Source organism: Spea bombifrons, chromosome 2, assembly GCF_027358695.1.
Source record: "Spea bombifrons isolate aSpeBom1 chromosome 2, aSpeBom1.2.pri, whole genome shotgun sequence".
Classification (NCBI taxonomy): domain Eukaryota; kingdom Metazoa; phylum Chordata; class Amphibia; order Anura; family Pelobatidae; genus Spea; species Spea bombifrons.
The window spans coordinates 87,988,589-88,011,140 of record NC_071088.1 but is presented as its reverse complement, the minus strand read 5'-3'; the positions used below and the strand labels follow the sequence as shown (position 1 = coordinate 88,011,140).

At 38.2% G+C, this 22,552-nt stretch overlaps 1 protein-coding gene across 1 annotated transcript; it reads left to right on the top strand.

Moving 5' to 3' along the window:
* The first annotated feature begins 9,389 nt into the window (after window positions 1-9,389).
* LOC128473745 (uncharacterized) lies at window positions 9,390-22,062 on the top strand. The gene is made up of 11 exons (XM_053455985.1): window positions 9,390-9,506; window positions 10,787-10,972; window positions 11,198-11,285; window positions 12,171-12,346; window positions 15,213-15,426; window positions 15,700-15,781; window positions 16,842-16,933; window positions 19,063-19,230; window positions 19,977-20,121; window positions 20,253-20,483; window positions 21,362-22,062. The coding sequence occupies exons 1-11, from the start codon at window positions 9,402-9,404 to the stop codon at window positions 21,417-21,419; spliced, it is 1,545 nt and encodes a 514-aa protein (XP_053311960.1). The 5' UTR covers window positions 9,390-9,401; the 3' UTR covers window positions 21,420-22,062.
* Window positions 22,063-22,552: the final 490 nt, after the last annotated feature.

Sequence of the window (22,552 nt, the reverse complement as noted above, 5' to 3'; positions counted from 1 at the left end):
GTTAGGAAACACTCTCTATCCTTTTTCCTTATGTTTGCTATTTCCTATTTAAAGTGGACCCGGATTGAGGTTAAGTGGGGCAATTGCACCCTGGGCCTGTCCAAATACTTCACAAAGGGCTGGTCTGACTTGAAGCGGGAGTGCAATGAGTTGACGTAACGTGGCACCGTGGTAAAAGAGTGGTTGCTTAGACAGTGTGCAAAGAGCTATAAGGAAGAACTCCAGGCAAGGTGAGGTTTGATGGTGTGAAATGCGACAGAATGAGGGGACGTGTGATACAGTGACTAAGTGTAAGTGTGTGGGAGAGTGACGTGTGTGTGCCAGTGCATGTGCTGGTTACCGAGAAGAGGAAGGCAAAGGGCCAAGAGAGGTGCTCAGCTTTATTTCCCCCCCCAGGGCAAGAAGGAGCCAGCCCTCCACTGGCACCCCTGACACCTTAAAATAACATTATCACCCATTAAAACCGAATGAGAGGAGGGTCTTTCTTTTCCAAGCTGACAATCTATTAAGTGGTTGAGGGGGAAGTGAGACAGTAGGAGGGGGAATGCTTGGGTGAGTTGATTGTAGCAATAGCAATATGGAGAACTCTGTGTTGATCATGCAGGTGGCCATGGTGGATGGCCTCATTAGGATACAGATGAAAACATGGGGTTAACACAAGCAATGAGGGTTCAAGGGTAGACCAGGTTAAATGAACTAATCTTATACAAGGTGAAAACAGAGGGTTTAATCAAGAAATGAGGGTTCAGGGGTATATATGAATTTACTATATAATACCATACCTGTAAGAGATGGAAATGTGGTGGTGATGAATACAGAATATAAGCTGGGCAGATGGGGAAAGACATGACAACCAGGGATGATGTCTACTTAGTGTAGTGTAACTCTTATCTGCCCTCTTGTGATGAGGCCACTGCAGTTATATTTCCAAGGAAATTTAAAGCCACCCATAATTCCACAGTATAACTTTTTTTTCCCCAGAATGAAAAATACATAACCCCCAAAACCCCAAATAGAAGGTAGTTATTTTAGTATAAAACATTCAGCTATGTGTATATTTATAATAAATGCTTTGTATTGTCAAAGTTGACTTAATGTTCCTAAAAAGCCAGCGACATGACACCGCACCGTGTCAAGTGTATTCACACTTCATATACCCGTTTTATGCTGCACCACTTTTGCAAAGAAAAAAGATAAATTGAAATAATTTGCATTTCTAGATCTATTTAAAATACTGAAATTTCAAACAATTACAGAAGTGGCTAGAAAAGTTAAAATACTTTATACTTTAAATGTAAAATAGTTATTGAATTGTTGAAAGAAAAAGAAATGCATTTCATGTGCTTTCAAGAAAAAAAAAGCAACGTAATACGCATTTCAAAGGCAGACTCAGATTGCGGTTCATGTTTTTCCTAAGCAAGAACTTTTAAGAGTGTCATTTATACAGAATTATGCTTGCGTGATACAAATCATATAATAATGCGTTTAAAAAATTCCATGTCCGTATATGGGCAAACTTTTTAAAGCTTTGCAGAGGGGTTGTGGTTTCAACTCTTTCACTTCACCATTTATTATGAAGAGTCAACACTGCAAGAGTCAACTCTAGTTTCTCCTGGTAGAAGGGCCAAATTGGGCCTCTATAAAGTATAATTCAATGTATGATGAGAATTTGAAGAAATCTGATTTCACTATGCGTTTTACAGGACCAGACAAGCTCTCATGCAGCAGAAGCTCACTGGGGTTGGACCTTCATGATGTAAAATGAAGTCAAGCAGCAGAAACACAACCACTCTTAGTGGATATACCCCATTGAGTATTTTTGTGAGATTTGCTAAGAGGGAAGATTCATCTTCTAAGCGTTCTGACTACAACTCCCATTATGCCATGAATTCTTGACTGCCTGTAAATTGGAATGGAAAAGACTAGGACAGAAGCTGCACTTGTCTTGCATACAACATTCGCTAAAATGTATTAGTCCATAAGCATATGGTAAAATATGTCAAACAAAAGAAGAAATGCCTAATGCATTTCACACTTTAAAGGCACTTAATCATAGACTAAGCCACTTTGTAACTTAGCGATGAATAAAACTTGTGTCTGGAATATGTTTATTACTGTACGTGCTCACAGTTTGTAATGAACGCCTGAATGCACTGCATGAAAGGCATTGGCATCAGGCCTGGACTGGCCATCTGGCACACTAGGCAAATGCTTGTTGGGCCGCTGGTCAACAAAGCCACAAACTCAACTGATCTGCCAGACCAGTGGCCGCACATTACATGAGCATAAAAACATATCGTACGGCGACACGTATCAAGCCATCAGCCACAATTACATCATCACCAATCCACTCCTGATTGGCATATATAGTACTATCTTTACTCACTTGAGTGGCTGGGGTAGAAAAAAAAGTAAAAAAGTAGAATAGTAAAACAGTATTCTACCAAACAAACTGTATTTTAAAATTTTTGGTATCTATCAATAGCCATTTTAATGCACCTTACTTATAGATATGCCACTCTGCCCCCCAGATATGGTGACACTCTGTGCCCCCCAGACTTACCAACGCAGACTCCTGGTGTCTAGCGGGGACGGCGGTAGAGGTCTGCGTGATACGCGTAGACAACTTCCAGTGCCTTCAAGGGAGGTTGTTTAATCGCATCGCGCAGACAACCTCCGCTGCCAGCAGTTCCACCGGTGCTTCTATGCCAGAGTTCACCGGCTGCGGCATGCGCGTAAACTACCTCCGCAGCCGGTGAACGTTTGCACGATACACTTCAACAACCTCCCCTGTCAGCACTTCCCACGGCAGAAGAGCCGGAACCAGAAGTTGTCAACGCATATCCGGCTGCCGGAGTGTAGGATCCAGTTCACCTGTAGCGCTGCGGGGGATCTGTATCCTAACCCTGCGGCCTGCCCGGCACCCAGAACTGCATGTCACGGGCGTCAGGCGATATGAATTGCGCATTCCTGCGCTAAATCTCGATTATAGGCCGCAAAAAGGGGGGTAAAAAGTGCGGCCAGTATTAAGGCAAATACGGTACTTAATTTTCGTTAAGTACAAAAAAATAGAAACCTACCTTATGTGTCAACAATAAAGCAGCCATTTTAGCGTCTTGTTCCCAGGATCTGAATGATAACCCTGCCACATTAAGTGATTGCTCGCCTGTTGTAAAGTTGCTGATTATTGTTGGTTGGTTGAGGCAGCCTTTGCAAAAGAGCAATGAGGAGATGATCAGGAATTCAGGACAGTCAATTAGAGATGACTTTGTCTCAGATCTATGTTTCTCTGCAGTAGACATTATAATGAAATATCTCCAAATTCACTAATTGAAATGTACACGCTGTGTGCAGAGTTCATAAATTAATAATGCTAAACGCAGAGAGGGTTTCCATTTAATGAAGAGGAAAGTTCTAAATGCGACTAATTTGCTTATTATCGACAAGGTGTAGTCTGACCTCTGAAACTAGGAAAAAATGTGTTAATTCTGTATTGACCGTTTTTATATTATTACCGATTGATGCATTGCATAATACAGAAACCATTGTTCATTAGCAGCCATGACCTTTGTGACTACATAAAAATATTATTAATATAGAAACAGCTGGTATGCTAGACTTTTGAAACATTAGCATATCAAAACTGTTAATGCAGCATTACTTCTTAAACCCATAACCCGGTAAATTTCACAATATATTGCTCATACGCATTCAAAAATCTAGTAACCATTTGTGTAAACGTATCTATATTGCATAGTTTTAATTAAAATCCATTCATAGGAAACGTAATTCAAAGAAACTGATGATTAAAGAATGACAGATGGAGCTTAATAACAAAATGCCAGCATTTAATAAGTATAAATTATGTAATTCAACACAACATGCTTCGGAATGGATTTTCTTTGGATGGATGGAGAATACAAAACTTCAAGTAGTTAAAATATATGGCAGCTGTACCTCCCCGCAAGAGCAGCTTTTATTGAATGCAATTTCAATTCTGAAGGCATTAATGAAAAATATTAATATCAAAAAGAAGTTCAAAACTGCAGTGCCCAGAATAGTTAGTATTGGGTTATTAAACAGGAACACCTGTTATTTGGGATATTTAAGAAAGCCAATGGACAGTGATGCTTTAAAGGATTTAACCTGCAAACCCTGTAACTGTAGCCATCATTACTAAAGCAATAATCTGTCGGAATGCAATTTCTGCCCTTTACCTTTTGTTATTCCCGGTATTTTAGTCATATTACGTTGAAAAGCAGAAATGGTCCATAGTACACGTTGGGCTATAGCTTTATAAGTAACTATACTGTTCTTCGTAATGCGCTTTACCTTTCAGTGGACCATTATATTCATAGTTCAAGGTGCAGGGTTGTGTTCTTTCATCCAAAATTGCTTTACCTCTGAACATCACTTCTGTGTTGACCCAGTTCTGCATTTTAGGATTTTCATCTTTTAGGTAATCTGATTTTGGTGTGTACAAAACCCAGTCCCCAACCCCTAAGAAAGCTCTAATGGGTTGCACTGTTGTCCTTAGCTGGGCAAGTAACTATTTTCCTTATATTTCTTAATAATAATCACATGCTGTAAGGCTTAATTCTTTATAGGGGTGCACAGTTTAGATACTACCCAACTCCGCAGGGTTAGGAGCCAAAGGAACTAGTAATACATCTCCCTTTCCTCCTCCTTCCAATCACCCTCATCTATGGTATTTAGAGAGACAATATATACTGTGTTTGAGACTAAAGGTCTTCAAAGGGTAATTTGCCATTCTCTTAATATAGAATTATTTTACTACCTTGATTTGTAAAGAGTTCTAGTATACAAGGCTTCTGTGTATACCAAACTACGGTACCATGACAAACTATTAATAGATTTTAATCCAGAAATGGTTGGTGTCAGAGTTGCTCATTCCTGTGTATGCCAGTAAGTTGACATTTAATCAATGATGTCCTAGTTTACTTGTTATATGCACAGTATACAGAAAAGGATTACCCTTTTCTGTTAAGCACTCCTGTGCATTGGAAGCTTGGTATGTAACGTAAACAAATATATGGCACAATCAGCTGTGGTTTACAATGGCTTGTAGCCTGGGGTTGTTTGCTCACAGACTTTGGTCTGTTGCCTAGCTCCTTCTTTTCACTGGTTGTATGTAATCGATGTTGCCGCTGGGACTCCAGGTTGTTCCCTCTCAATTATTTTGTCTGTATGAATAAAACAGCTCTGCAGGCAGGGATCTCCTCACCTTATTCAGATGCTGTGTTTCTAGTTGTTTAGTAGACTGGAGTTTCAGTTAGGGAGTGGTAGTAGAGTCAAAACCTCAATACTAGTAGTACCTGCAGTCATACCCTTTGGGATTGGGATATAATAATTGCCATATCCCTGCATGGAAGCCATCTGAGCAAATAGGTAAGTTGACATTTGACAGTTTTTTAGGAGTCATATAATTTCCTCTACAGTGTTACATAGAAGCTTAGAAACTTGAAATGATAATATGCTCATCCTTGACTTAATGAGGGCACTGATAAAGAAAGCACCCTCTAAGACAAGACCAAGGACTGATTTCGGTCTTTACATCAGAAAAAATGAGCAGACTAGATGGGCCGAATGGTTCTGATATGCCATCAAATTTTATGTTTCTATGTGAAATAACCTTATTTTTGTTTAGTGTAGTGTGTTTTTGAGTGTCAATATGATGGAAACGATTTTATTGTAGAATCCCATTTTCAGTATAAAACACTGTGTTTCTGCAGAACAACCACTGCAGAATATGTATGTAAGGGTACTGCCAGCGTATGATTTGGACCACCAAAAATACTCGCTGTCGCTTTAGCTAAATGAGGATAGCAAACATGAAGACTAAGAGCAAAGATGCTAAGAATACTGATAACAAGAATGACATCGTTTTTCTCTTTTTCTCTACATAGCGAGAGACATAATATTCACACATTGCATTTCCATCTCATTCACATTGCTGAATATTTCAGAAATGAAGAATAGTAATGGCACTTATCCCAGCAGTAAGTGCTAATTATGTCACAATTCCTACACTTTCTGTGTTTATGGTTTAAAATATCTAGAATTCACTTAAAACATTTCCATTAGCTCTTATGCTAAAACTATTCTATGCTCCCGCAATGAATACAAATTGTCAGAGCCTGCTGTTTATGGTATACGGCACGATGGAGGTGGCCATTTTCTCTTTCAAACAGATATTTTCTGTAGCTTTTTATTCTTTATGTTTGGTTGGTTTGGCCCTGCATGGGAGCATCACACGTACTTTCTATTATGCCTGTCTTCGGTTTATTCCTGCTTAATATCCCATGTGTTAGCTTTAAATCTCATTTGCCCCACAGCACTTATGTTTTTTTTTTTATTTATTATAATTATATTGCTCCAACATATTTGCCGGAATAACATAAGAAGGGCTATAAACATGGCAATTAGTGGCAGTCATTTACATCGATAGCAGGTAACAGGCTGTATCAGTTACTAAAAGCCAATCTGATGGATAAAATTGTTTTAGTAAACTTTATTTAAACTTTTTTAATGGCATTTTTTGACACAGAGCTACCCTGATTTATGCCAATTGCCTCTTTCATTACATATTATGCAATGTAGTATATTCCATTTTTTTTTATTATTTTTTTTTTAAATACTGGTAGCTTTATTCGTAAAATTACTTTTTATTACTATCACATAGATAATAGATACTTATTTAACTACTTTGATGAATTTGAAAGTCATTATGGGCAAGTTGTTTATGCCGCCTCCACAGCACTGTGACCAATGTCGCTTGTTATAGAAACATTATGTTTGTGGCTGAAACAATCAGTAAGTCACACTTCTGGCGAGGTTAAGATGCTAATAAAACTCTATGCTGTTTGTTTTATTTCATGGGAGCCGAGGCATGGTAAATTATGCCTCATCAAATTTAATGAAGTCCTCTGAAGCTTTCCAATTTAGGGGTGTAACGGCCTAGGGGTTACATTTCATTAATGGCACCATAAAATTTCAACAACTTCCTCAGATCGATTAGTAAGTGATGTTCAGCTGCGGCCAGTCTTGCTTCAATCCCTTCCCTGCCGCTATAGAGACTAAAATGAACGCAGCGGTGGAATTACTGCTAAGCGAGTGGATACCTCCCTCGGGTTGCCAGCTCAAAATCTGTATCCCTATCGTCCCTGGACAATTAGCTCCTGGGAATGGGTAGTTTGTGGGTCAATTAACTCAAGTCTCCAAATGCCAAATACTAAATTGTATCTGTCAATTTATCAGAAGGGTTTCAGAAGCTTTTAGGGAAATTGACACAAATTAAAAAATGTCATAGGAAATGCAATGATTAATGAACTCCATTGTGGGCATTTGTAAGTGCAGGGTAACGGTATTTATTAAGCAAGGTGTCATCATTAGTATTTTAGTGTGTACTTAAACTCTGAGTTCTACTCATTCTTCACTACAGTCCCAGCTTCGGTCAGTTTAGTCCCTGTTAATTGTGACCAAAATTAGGAGCATCTCTTGAAGGAAATGTAGGGTGCCAATAATAACTGCATGTTTGTCACAGATGAGCAACTTCACAGAATGATTCAGTTTCCTTGGACTCTAAGATAGCAAAGAAACCTTGTAAGATCACCACTAAAGTAAGGTTAGGCTGACACTTCAGAATTGTTTGTGAAAACTCCCATATATAGTGCAAAAGTAGGTCAATAATATTTTCAGGTTCTTTGGTCGGAAGGTTTACTGCCTATAGTGTAGCAAGTAGAGGAGCTAATGTTAAAATGAACAAGGCAACCAAAAGAAGGTGAAAGAGAAACTGAAAACTATTTCATGAACTCAAGATTGGATGTACTTTTCGTCTATTAGAAAAGTAAATAGTGATTTCACCTAGCCTTGTTATACAGGTTTCAATAGAAATTAGTTTTTATATAAACATGATTAAAAGTAACATTTGTGTGAATTTATTTTGTGTTGTCTTGTTATACCCCTGGGAAGGATTTTTCTTCCCAAATGTGTAGTCAAGATTCTATTGGTATTAATGCAGGTATTAAAAAAAAATAAAAGGAAAAAGTTCTTTTTTTTACAGTTTCAACTTGATGGTGTTGTAGATTTCTGTTCTTGTTAATAACTGAAGCTCAGCACACCTAATATTGGAAGTCGACCAGAGTGGATGATGGAAACCAAAAATGAAAAGAGCAATGATGTACTTCCTATAGGTCTACAACATACAGAAATTGATCGGATGTGCAACCTTGCTAATGCTAAATCTATCAAGCCACAACAAACATGTTATGTAAAAAATAATGTGGAAGGACATTTGGGTGATCTACAAGAAAACAGTGATATAGCAGAAGAAGGAGATACAATGGATACCCTGATGCATAGTAGATACCGGTTAGGAGGCTCGGTTGAAAGCTTACTTTCTCAGGCATCCAACCAGAATATGGAACGGACAATTCTAAGGCACAGCAAGTCTCAAAATGCACTTGATTTTGATTTTAGAAACCACCAGGAATGGACTGACAGTAAGCCTGAATACCCTAAAACTCCAGATGTTGTTGATGATGTAGTGGGTGATGAAGTTCTGTTCAAATACTTTGGGCAGGTGTTTGAAGAAGAGAGCCTTATGGAATGTAGGCTCAACAACTTAACTGGGTCTTCCTCACTGTCCTTCATATGTTCTCACGATGCAAGGATGCCAAAATCAAAGTCCATGTCAGAAAACTTTACGCAGCATAAGGAGCACCAACGTAGATACCCCCAAATTTCTTACAAAGCAGGACAGTGTCATGACTTGTACCAGGAACCAATAGCCCCTTTATTACCTGTTGATGAGCAAGACAAAGAAGCTACGTCACTGGAACCAGTGTTTGAGCAAGCTAAGAACCCAGAAATTATAATCTCTTATGAAGAATTTGATTCCCACACTCAGGTAATCCCACTTGTCTTTTTTTACATTTTAGTGTAGAATTTACCATATGTTTACTATCATAATCTTGGCTGGTGATAAATGGCTGTGGCGTCATACACATATTAGCTGTACAATTCAATAAACATTATACTCATTGTAGGCTGTCCGAGTGAGTGAGTGAGTGAGTGAATGAATGAAAATGGTTGGCTTGCTTCAGCTCTAAACATCATCTGCCTGTCACTTGCTATGTTTTTGTAACTGTCAAGATGTATGGAATCTGAATGGCAGCTGGACAACCACTGGAACAATCTAAATTGTGATTCAATGTAATAGTCATTGCATGTAAATCCCATGAAGTAAAATGGGGCTTGATCAGTGTTTTGTTCTGTGATAACACTTTGAAAACCTGATGTGCTTGAGTCCTCTGCAAGGCCTAAGCCAATCATTTTCTGTAGCCGGCTTACAGCCATCTGCACAGAGTCCTTTGTAGGAAATGCTGTTCACAAAGAATACAGCTTATTCCAGCAAGGCAGACAGTTGTTCTCAACAAAGAGGCTGGATGCACACTGAGAAAGGACCTATAAACCACAAAATGAAGGTAAAACGAAAGAGAAATATCTGTTTCCTGCTACAAATATTTTATATTTAAAAAATAATAAATAACCAATTCAATAGTAAATCTGTCTGCTACCAAGATCAGCCACATGAAGCATTTGCAGAATGTTGGAATTAAATCAGCGTACTGTTGTTTGTAAGAATCCTGTGCTCTACTGTAACAAAAAATCAGGTAAATACTATTTAAGACACAGAAACACTATGTTAGCCTCTGCTCTGTGTGCTTATTTGATCCTGAATTAATATCTTTATGCGCTATTATTTATTGCGAAGACATTAACAACCTGATCACAGATATTGAGATAGTAGTTATGTGTATGAGGCAGCTCTGAAATCACCACTTCCTGTGGAGGTAAAACATTAGATTATTAGTATCGTAGGACTTTAGAACAATATTGCTTTAGAACAATATCGTGAAATATATTCATTTGGGATACGAGAAATCATTTGTGGGAATCAAGAGATGATATTCTAAACCAAAGGATATGCAGGTCACGTTTCTTTTGTCCGTCCCATAGTATTCCATGGGCTTGGGTTCTCTGCTTGGGAACTGTTGCACTGTGCAGATAAACCTTTATTCCCATTTGTGCAGCTGATCTTGTGTTTTAGTATGCTTGCTGGATACATGTGGCTGCTAGGGTGACCACATCAGCCATGTTTTCAAGGACACATTTAATTTTTACATATTGCTGACCAGCCTGGATAAAATGCTGCCCTGCAGTATGGAGGATGTATAGCTGACTAATTGGTTCCGTTCCATTAGTTTATACATCCCACACATTGCATTTTATCTGGGCTGGTCAGCAATATGTAAACATTATATGTGTCCTCGAAAACATGGCCGATGTGGATACCCTAGTGGCCGCATGCATGTCATTAATAACCCACTGGCCCACAATGCTTCTCTAAAAGTATCCCGCATCTCGGTGGCAGGCATGAACACTCCTTTTTATGTGTGCATTCCACCTTTGAGGTCTCTATTTGGCAGCGTAGATACCAGGGTTTATTAGTATGCATGTATTGATTCCCCCATGTCTTCCATCCAACAAATGAGTCATCTTACCGTAAGCAAATGTAATATGTATTGATCCACCCCAAGAAAATAATAATGTAGATGATATGGTTAGCCGTTACATTTTTTTCCTGTAAAAAATCGCTTCTTGGGCAACAAATTTGATGTTTTCTTCTTGTGACTTCCAGCTTTTGAAGTATTATGTTTATACACAACGCTGATTAGAATATCATTTTCTCTTTTGAGTGTAGGCTGCTGAATCTGATGGATCACATAATATCTCTGTGTCTCTCCTGAAATCTGTTCTCAAGGAAAGAGAGGTTAAAATAAATGATCTCAGCCAAATTTTAAAGAGGGAACGAACTGAAAAACTGCGCTTAATAGAGGAAAAGGAACAACTTCTTGCCGAAATCGAAACACTTAGGAACGAATTTCAGGTACAGGATTTATAAACTTTCATGTTGTGTAATTAGCCTGAAATATGGATATTTTTAGTCACGTTAACTGCAGATTATGAGCTTCCTCAGCCGATCGACTTTAGAATGATTGGACACGCTTGACAATTATTTGTGAACAAAATATCACGTACACCTGTGACAGCACTTAAGTCTATTGACTTTTAGGATTATTTCATCTATATGACTCTACTATTTGTCTTCCAGGTCATGACATTTGATAAGGAGAGAAAAAAACAAGATGCTTTTAATTCATTTGACCCCAACTCCCCTGTGGTTCTTCAAAAAGAAATTGGTAATATTTTCAGCTAAATTCCTATTGTTAAAGTTCTGTTCCAGTGGATAAACTTAACAAAATAATGATTGTGCAAAATGTTTTGGTGAAGACCTTCATGATCCCGTTGGGATCGTACTTCTATAAATTGCCATGAAGTCATCTTTGTTGTGGGTCGCAGTTTGTTGCCTTATGAATAGAAGGAAAGGTAGAGTTGTTGAGGGCTCTGTAGGTCAGGTGTTTCAATTTAATGCTGGAGGGTATTAGATACCAGGGGAGGGACTGGTGTACTGTGAACATAGAAACAGAATTTGAGGGGAAATACGAACCATTTGCCCATCTAATATTTCCATTTTGTCCAAAGAAAAGACTCAGAACTTAATCAGTCCTTGGTCTCATCCTAGATTTGTGATAGCTTTATGCCTACCCCATGTTAAAATCTCTTCACTGAATTAATAGGATAGCAGATGAAGAACAATGGGATAAGAAAATTACTTGAAAAGTTGTTCAGAAAGGATTGGGTGGTGCAAGGCAGGAGATGGGTGTACAAGTACAAAGGGAGTTGAAATAACCCAGACAGAACTGATGGTGTATAACTGGTTATCCTGTACTGGCGACCTGGTAGTAACAAGGGAACTAATATCAGAAGTCTAATTTTGGAATGTTCTGGTTTAAGTATTAAACAATACACACACTATTAATCCATCAAATTAGTGATTATAGACGTAGACCACAAAATTAATAGTAAATGTAAACTGTTGGCATAAAATGTAATTATCAGAATTAACTTGACTTTTAATATATATATATATATATATATATATATATATATATATATTGTGCTTTGTGTAGTGTGTCTGCCTTTGTTTTACACAGTTCTAATTATGTCTCATACTTGTGTCCCAGTTAACCTCAAAAGCCAGATAAATGACCTACAAGAAGCCAATGAAAGTGCAGTTATAGAGCTATCCAAAGCTGATGAGGAGATTTCACAAAATAAGAAAGACATGGCCAGGCTTAAAGCAGACTATAACCAGAAACTGGAAGATTCTCATGAAGAAATCAAATTGCTTAAAGAAAAGGTAATTGTAACTAAATTTCACTTGTTTTCAAACTGATAGACTTGGCCCACAAACCCATATTTACCATATAACCCTGTCAATTGGTCACTCATCCAGATATTATAATGAATAAAATTCAATGTAAATTCCATTTCCTAGAGTGTGTAGCATCTGAAAGGTACGGTATTTTGTATTTCCTTAAAGGGTGTATATGCAAATTTGTGCATAAATATACACTCTTAAACCAATAAGTTGTTGTCCACCATGGCGTAATTAGGGAAGTGATAATAAATATATCTATATATATAAATAAATAATATATATATATATGTGCGTGCTTGACGATGATAACAATTTCTGTTGTAAAATGTTTTTATCAGTCATTAAAGTCCTAATAAAATCATTTTGTAGCTGTATGCATTAATGGCTAGAGATGTCAGAAGGTAACAAGCTTTGTGAATTACACTCGAATTGATTAACAGTATACATATTTTTCTTGCTGCAATGTGGCAGGAATACTGTTTAGTTAATGGACTCAATAATTCTAAAAGCTTTATTTCTTATGTACTATCACAACAATTAAAACACAATTTCAGATTCTATGGGAGTAGATTGTTTTAAGCATATCCAATTGTGAGGATGCCTCTAGTGTGTAGATCATGTGGCCAGCCATACTGGCTTATGTCAAACAAGGTAATACAGCAGTGGGTAGACATCGCTTTTACACTGGAATACACTATGTACTAAAAAGTAGTCTTGTAATAACATCCTAGCATCATGGGATTTGTAGTTTACCAACAGCTGGAGGACCCTGCTTTGTCTGTCCTTATCCATAAGCCATCATAACATTAGCTGCATATGAAGCTAGGTATCCAATTACTTGCGTTGTTCCTTTAATTTAACCTTAAAGAGACAGTTTACTGTTGCTAACAGCCCTACTAAAAAGCATGTACATTAAAGTAGTTAATGAGTAAAAATAATATGGTACTTATCCCAGTTAGGACCTCCAGCTATAGAGATGCAGCTTCCTTCCTTCTCTGTGGTCCGTCGATTCTTACCACTGCCAGCACTTGAGCTGACTGGTCTAAGTATATCACACGCAATGAGATGCGTTCGTCAAACACACCTTCTGCATGGGAAAATAGCTGGGAGCAGATGAAGGGGCAAATGCTTATTGGGGCAGCCTCAATCTGGGACAATGCATTGTTCCGGAATCAGTGGCCTCCCCAATTGAAACGGTGTCCTTTTTTTTGACGCGGAGGAGAGAGAGAGGCGCCAAGTGGTCGATCATGAATAAGTTTTCAGCAACCGCTCGGTGCCCCTCACTCTCCTCCGAGAGGCCTCGTGCTCCCGCTGCAGGACCTCTACAAGGTAGGTGAACTACATCATTTATGTATACCTGCAAATACAGGGTTTGTATAGCTTATTCGGGTGATCAATACCTGCAATGCTGTTTCCGTGTGTTGTTTATTTGATCTATACCCTCAGTGCTGAGTTTACATGTGATTTCCAGTTGATCTATACCTGCAATGCTGGTTTTGTGTGTTCTGTTGATCTATACCTGCTATGACATTATTTATGTATACCTGCAAATACAGAATTTGTATGTCTGATTCTGGTTATTTGATATATACCTTCAGTGCTGAGTTCACGTGTGAATTTCAATTCATCTATAAATGCAAAGCTGGGTTTGTGTGTTAATATGTTCATCTATACCTGCTATGCTATGTTTCCATACATTATTTATGTATACCTGCAAAAGAGAGGGTATGGCTTAGTATATGAGGGGACACTGGGGATGATTACGGGGGGAGAGGACCTCTCAATGTCACGGTAGGGTGACAGTGACTGCAGATTAGGGGAAGACTGTGAGAGTCAGTGCAGTCTTCCCTCCTTCCCTCCAATAAGTGATTAAATGCTAGGGTGCGTGGCCCAAGGAAATGCTTGCATAGGGTCCAATCTTTTCAATATAAAATGTGTTGGCAGCAGGGTCTAATATTAATACATATTGGCAGCATGTGCTAATATTAATATATATTGGCAGCAGGGGCTAATATTGAAGAATGAAAACTAACTGCCAGTTATGCTGATATTTTGAAATTATATTTCAATCACAGTCTTTACTTCAAAGAGGTAAGTACATATTATGTAGTTAAAAATGGATGCCTAACACATAAATATGCGTGTGTATATATATATATATATATATATATATATATATACCTGTGTGTGTAATCTCTGGCAGAAATAAAATGTGGTCACCTTAGCGTCCCCAGGTCACATGGTGATTCAGATAAAGGGTATATGTGTATACAGGGCCGGCCGAAGACTTAACGCCGCCTGGGGCGAAGTTTAAAACGCCGCCCCCCCCCGACGTCGGGGGGGGCATTTTAAACTTCGCCGACGCCATAATCTACGAATCCCCCCCCCCCGGTACTTACCTTTAAACAGTCCTGCGGCGAGTCTCCCTGCTCTGCCACGGTGCCGGCTTGTAATGCTGAGCGCCGGAAGTTGACGTCACTTCCGGCGCTCTGCATTACAAGCCGGGACCGAACAGGGAGACTCGCCGCAGAGGAGAGAGAGAGAGGGGCGCCGAGCGGGTAAGCGAAAACCACTCGGTGCCCCTCTCTCTCTCCTCCGCTTCAAAAAAAACAAACAAAAAAAAAGCGCTTGGGGCGGCAAAGTGCCGCCCCTTCTAAAGTGCCGCCTGGGGCAATTGCCCCAGTCTGCCCCATTATAGGGCCGGCCCTGTGTGTATAAAATATTGCTCTGTATAATGCATATAGCAATGAAGTGATTCGGGAAAATCTCTCTGATTTAAATATGTTTTATACAGGACAATCCATACTGTTTTTGGAGCTGAAACGTTTTCTTTTTGATATTACAGATAAATCAGATCCCAAACATATGCTGCCACACAGAGGATAACGATGATGGCCTTCTCAGGGAGATCTCCCAGCTGAGGAGTGAGTGCAGAAGACTGAGGACTCACAGTCATCAGCTGAGTGAGCAAAACCACCATCTGCAGGAAGAGATGTGGGATATCAAAAGGCGATATGAATCTTTACTAAAAAGAGCAACATGTTTCCCAAATGGGCAAAGTAAGTGGTAAACATTTCCAATTACCTAGTAGTGGAGGATTTCCATAACCATTTTTTATCATCAGATTAAACAGCCAGAAGACCTGAATTGGGTCACAACACAATAAATACACAGCATTGTGTGTTATGTATCTTTGTTATTATTAGTTCAATATATACGATGAGCAAAAGTGAGATGCAGCAAATGCACCTGATGCCAAAAAGGGCATGGAGAACAGTGTGGTGCTGAAGGACTGTTTGTTTGTTTTGTAACCTTGTGTCCTTTGTGTGCAGACAATGGAGAATCCGCCGGGCCACATACTGATCTGTACAATAAAGGATCTTTCTCTAAAGACTGGATTTCTGAGGAGAACAGGTAATTCTAAAGTCAAGCCATTGTTGCTTTATGTAATGCAATACAATAAGGCAGACAAACCAATGTCACGCATTTACTTTAACATGTGAGAAACACCTCTGCTGCCTTGGTTGCGGCATAGATTCCAACTGTGATAAACAAGTCAAACCGTTTAACCACCGAAACAGCAATATTGGCCCTTAGACAGGCCTGGACTGGCCATTTGGCACACTGGGCAACCCTTTTTTTTTGGTATGGTTTTTTTAAATAATTTTTAAATAAATAATATATAAGAGCCCTTGCAAACTTTTCTAATGATTAACATTTGAGGCATACATCTAGGTCTTTGGACGGCCAAAGCATAGTTTAACCCTTTAGTTTTAGAATGCATCATTATATGTATTATCATCTTTCCAAAATCTGTTTTCAATCACTGTATTCTTCATGGTGTGGTATATCAAACCCTACGAATCCAGTAGAGAGAAAAAAGATTGGAAAAGTGTCTCGAATGAAAAACTAATCTATATTTCAAGCACTTAAATATAACATTAAATATAACATTAAATATATTAAGAAATGGATCCATGCAACATAAGAATTTATTTTTCAATAAACTAGTTTATTTTTGCACTAAGCCTGACAGTCTGCCTTTGGAATATATACTGTGATACTGGTTATTATGAGATTTTAATGGGGTTAATATTGTTTAGCTTAACAGCAATATGTGTTGTAAATTTTGTATGACTCTGGGTACAATACATTTACTATTAAAAAAAATTCTCCTACAACCCCAGTTTCCAGAAGTCCCAATTACTGATGAGAATCTACAGTACAAATCCCATTAAATGTCTCATTATTCTTTACATTTGTATTCTGGACGCATATCTAATAATTTGACCTATGCACAATCTGATGTCTTACAGGTTCCTTTTTTACTGAGCATAATCTTTTCAAGTTTTAATACTTATGAGAAGAACTGATTAAAATGCAAATATACTTTGCTATGACCATTCCAAACACAACAAAATGAGTCTTTACAGAGTCCTGATAAGTGCCACTGACTCTCGCCTCTCAACTTTAGTCTTTACAGGAACGATGCTTTTAAAGTTGATGGAACATTTTCAAAATGCAAAGCAGTCTTAGGTTCTCCGAACATAAAAGAACCATGGGAAAGTAAGTAGTAAGAGCAATTTCCTTTTACATGCAACAGTGATTAAAGATAGAGTTTGGGTCTCACACTGCTGCCTTTTCTAATTATTGTTCACTACCTAGCCAAAGTAAACTCATTATCAAATTGACCTAAGAAATGTTAACCTTTTCATTCAGTTTTGTACGTATAAAAAGTTGATTATTTAAACTTGGCAATACATTCAGATTTACAGTAAATGATTTACACGTGTGACCTCTTGTTGGATGTTATCATATTTTAAAGCATGCTTTTGGTTAATAAGGTGAGCTGAAGACCATACAAAACAAATTCACCTCACATTTCGGTTCTGCACTGCCTTGGGGTAGGATCAGACTGACATGTTGATGGAGAGTTTTCCTCTGTAATGGCGCAAGAGAGCTAAAACTTGAGATACTCCCAAGAGGGGATGCACCGTAGGACAGGCCATGAAGTGGCTGTCCGTTCTTGGTGAGCATCTAAAACTTTTTTTGTGAGAGAAAGACATAGCATCTTTATGGCTGGGACACTTTAGTTATACATTTAACGAAGTTCAATTACTGCTTATTCCAGCTTTGTTTAAAATCATATGTATGAAACTTTCTGACTCTATGAAGGCATTGTGTAGTATTTTTGTTTTTCCTAATTTATGGATCTACTATTATGACCACATTGCTAACAGGTATATAAAATGAAGCACAACATAAGGCAAACATCTCCATAGACAAACATTGGCAGTAGAATGGGTCGTACTGAAGTGACTTTATTTGCGTCACTGTCATAGGACGCTAGCTCTGCCAAGTTTGTGAAATTTCTGCCCTGCTAGATTTGCCCTGGTCCCCTGTAAGTGCTGTTATTGTGAAGAGGAACCATCTAGGGATAACATCAGCTCCCCTTTATACCTTTATGCAATACCTCTGCAAAGTCAATAGCAAAGGAGCTTTTGCTCATGTGAAGCTGAGTGGCACTCTATATTTTTAACCACTTAATGACAAAGCCCATACATGTAGGGGCTCAAAATGCATTGTTTTCAATGGGTTTAGGGACCGCCCATTGTTCTTAAGGGGTTAATAGTGTAAAAATGCCAAAGCTTGGAGTCACTGAGGAATCCCAGAGTGACTGGAGCCATCCTATTGTATTGGTGCCAAAACCTGATGGCACATTGAGATTCTGTAATGACTATAAGAAGTTAAATGACATCTCAAAATTTGACACCTACCCAATGCCAAGAGTTTATGAGTTAGTAGAAATGCTGGGTTAAGTACATTATCTGGCAACGCTTCACTTGACAAAGGGTTCCTGGCAAGTCCCTCTCAAGGAACAAGCCAAAGAAAAAACAGTTTTAGTACACTGTATTGCCATTTGGGTTACATGGTGCACCTGCCGCATTCCGGCGAATGATGGACAGAATTCTTAAACCTCATGTGCGCTATGGTGCAGTATACTTGGATCATGATGTCATCCACAGTGCAGACTGGGAATCCCATCTCTCAAAGGTTCAAGCAGTGCTTGATTCTATCCGCTTGGCAGGTTTAAATGTCGTTCCTTCCAAATGTATGATTGGCTTAGAGGAAGCCAAATACTTAAGATATTCAATTGGGAGAGGATTGGTTAAACCACAGAAAGCTAAAGTGGAAGCTATTTAAAAATGGGCACTTACAAAAAACAAGAAGGGCATTTTTAGGATTGACTGTTTACTATAGGAGGTTCATTCCAGATTCCTACAGAAACACTCCCAAATCTTATGGAAAGCCTTCCCTTCATCCTGTTTGTAGATGGTGGAAATGGTGGTCAGGATTATCACAAATGGCTTGTGCAGTTGGTAGTCACTGTTTACAAACTCTATTTGCTATTTGCTATTGATTGATTTGTTTCATATTATCCCCTTATAGACATTGTATACAGGCATGTCACACATTAACATACACAATGGGGTCCAGAGGATGTACGTAGAACGAAAATGTACTTAATGCACTGTAATTATCAAGTCATTTCCATCACAAAAAGCTCAAAAGAGGTTCGAAAGACAAACTGACGTGCTAGTGTCATACTCTTATGTGTCCTATGTCCTTTCAGTGAATTTCCTTAAAGCGGGGTATGCCTGTACATACCTATTTATTTTGTCCTTTTTTTGTAGGTAAACATGAAGAACGTTTTACAAACAATGCATCTCCTTTTTCAATGGACAGTGAAAACACTGATCTACTTGTCGGGGGATATCATGAAGACAGCCCTCACAAACCTTCCCAAACAGGCATGGGAGGTGAGACTGGAAACACTTTTTTCAACCATTCTTCTGTTTTAAGTTGTTTATAAATTGTAGAACCTTATTAGAGAAGGCTAGTGCTCCTCTGAATGGCTTTCCTTGGATTGTTCTCATAAGGGTTATCTTAGAGACTGAAAGGCTTCTCCTTACTGCTCATTGCTTACTTACACAGCACTTAATACAATACATATATTCAAAGGGTCTGACAAAACTAGGACTGACAGACTAGGACAAACAGTTAAAGTGAGTCCTGCTCGCAAACTTACAGTCTACATCGCAGGATCTCCACAAAGGCAGGACATTGAGACTTTTGAGAGGTTTGCACTGCACATTGGCCACCAGTTTTCACTTAAAATGTTAAATCAACATTATATGTTTGAGTGGCAAACTAGTTCCTCACTAGCTTAGTCCTGATATATAGTCCAGGAGATTAAATTTGGAAATCATGCTATAGTAGAGAGAGGTGGTGTGTTTTTATTATTTTTTTGACTCCGTTTCATAATTTGATTTAATTTTTCACTTTTAATATGGATGAAAAGTTACTTTTGTTATAATCTGCTTTATAGATCTGTGTATGAGTTGCACAACAGCTCATTTAGCATTGTCACGTGTTTCAGTCGTTAGTTGGTCTTGGAAAGTGGCTGGTCCAGCTGATCGTTCTTGTTCTAATGCAGTAAATAAGCAAAGCCTTATGTCAAGTGTTTGAGAACAAATAAGAAGGAAATTAACTTAGCAACAAATGTTTATTTGAATCCAGTAAAAGGTTGATTTTTTTTCTAATAAAGTTGGATCATATGAACCAAAGGCATTGAATGATAATGATTTGTTTTCTGTTAAAAACAAAGACAGCACCCCATGGAATTCGCCCCATCAAAGTCCCAAAGCAGCTGCTGCTAGAGCTTCCTTCTGCAAGCTAGTTGGCAACACTAGGTGAGCAATATAAACAAGCGGCAATGCCAAGACGCACATTGAAAACCAAAACGTCTGCCTCTTACGATTCCTGGCACATTACTCAATTTACACGCATTTTTTATATTTGATATTGTTTTATTTCTCCACAGAATGAATCTCTCCGTTTTAACACGACGCCCTTTTGCGCCAAAGACTGCTGACGATCTCAAGGTTGGCAATTTGGTGAAGTTCTCTCGACCGGCAGGTAAAATAAGTAAAGGTACAATACAATACAAGGGATACCTACGTGGAAGAGAAGAGATTTACTTGGGAGTCGAATTGGAAGGCAATGAGGTTGGAAAGCATGATGGTACCTTCCAGGGAGCCCGTTACTTCCTATGGTAAGAGGTTTAATTGGGTTTATACAAAACAAGTGTTGTTCCGAATGATACAGAATTCATATTTTCTGATAGCGTAATCTTTTCATAGTTTTGGACAAGACACATACAAGAGTTTCTAATATATCACTGATTTAGAATAGGTCCCCGGCACCCTTCAAAAATTTAATTATAAATATTTGAAGCTAGGCTGGGAGCTACACCTAACCTGCAGGTTGCAAGCTGCCAACCAATTTGACTTCGCAAATATCTATATAGAAATCTAAACATATTAATACGGCTTGTAAAGTTTAAACCTGTATTTCAAGAGTGATTATTGCAAACAGCAATATAAGAGCTATATCAGATCTCCCAAGTTACATGGCATTTGAGTCCAGAAAATAATAAATCTGCTACCATATTGTATTGTCCATTTACCATACTTTTTTGTGTTTTTAAATTAGACATTTAGAACTACATTTATTAGCATAGGCAGTTTTTGACTGTGTTTGGTTTTGACTCTGTGCTTTTGTATCAGAAAGGTAGACTACAGGGAATGTATTGATATAGTTAGTGCCGAGAAGCAAACACCCAGAACCAAATTAGTGAACACAGGCAGTGGAGTGTTACAAGTAAAGCAGTGAGCGCTACACAACATCAAGACTGTCTAACATTACTAAAGGGGATTGCAGAAATCAATACTCTACATCTATCCACAAAAATGTATTAAGAGAGGCTGTTTACTATGCTCTTGTTTTCCATACAAGATGGAAAACAAGGGTTAAGTTATAGACACATTAAGTTTGTAGACACAAGTGAAAAAGTTTGAGATTTTTTGCAAAATATACATTGTACGATTTCTTTTGACTTGTATTTTTCTCTTTTCCCCCTCATTCCAACAGCAAACCTAACAAAGGTGTGTTTGTTAATTTCAATAAAATCATCATGGCCTGGGAATAAATGCCTTTACAGTGTAGCAAGAAGCTTGTGCACCACACCAGGTGTTATTTTCCTGCATGGTTTGTTAATAAGTATTATTTTCACCCGAAAGGCTAAATGGGGCAGCTGAAGGATTACACTTTTGAACTCATCAGCTTATAATGCATAATGTTATATGGAGATATTGCTATAACCATGTATTATCCCGGTGCCATAATTTAAAAACATTAACCGTCTAATGAGCTGGAAAAACAAAATGGGGAAAAAAAATGGTTAGAACTTCAATCGATGTTGGGACATCACGAATCGTACAATATGATTTTGAGCAACCTTGAAACAGATGATGTGAAACAACCCACTACATATATGCTAAAGAAGAAGGGCAATGATGTCAGAAGAAAGACGTAGACTTGTGTGAAATGATCGGACTTCGGGTATAGCAGAATGGGTAACTTATGTTCTTGAAATTCAGTTCGCACACCGTGGGGTACCTGCTCCCAGAAAAACACATCACGAATGCACGTGTACACATCTAAAAGAACCTGATCCATGCACCATCAGAATAGGAATCGTGTCTGTGACAGGGGTTGGGTATGTTCATGGTACATATGAAACATTAAGTCTCAAAAATAAAAATCTTTGCGTGTACAGGCTGTACACACACACTACTTTACATTGTAGCAGAGAGTCATTTCTTCAGTTGTCACATGAAAAGATATAACATATTTACTAAAACGTGAGGGAGTGTACTCACTTTTGTGAGATACTGTATATATGAAGTTATGGACCAAAATATCCTATTAACTAAACAGTTATGTTATGACAGTTGAATAAATCTGTACGAAGCAGTTTGCCTGGTCCCTTTATATAACATATAAAACATAGATCAAACACAAATATTGTGATTTCACAAAACAATTGGGTGCTTTATTATTTCAGCAACTTGCAGGATGCAAACCAATCACCTTTACAATACATGAATTTATATGCATTAAAAGTACCAGTACATTTCTTTTAAACCATATATTCTTTCACTTCATTTATTTTAACAAAAAAAAAATCTTTAAAAAATGCAGTGCACAACATTTGCAAATCTGCCTTCACCTTTATAAGCAGGCTTATTAACAATGTGCAAATAACAGCTATATTGGATG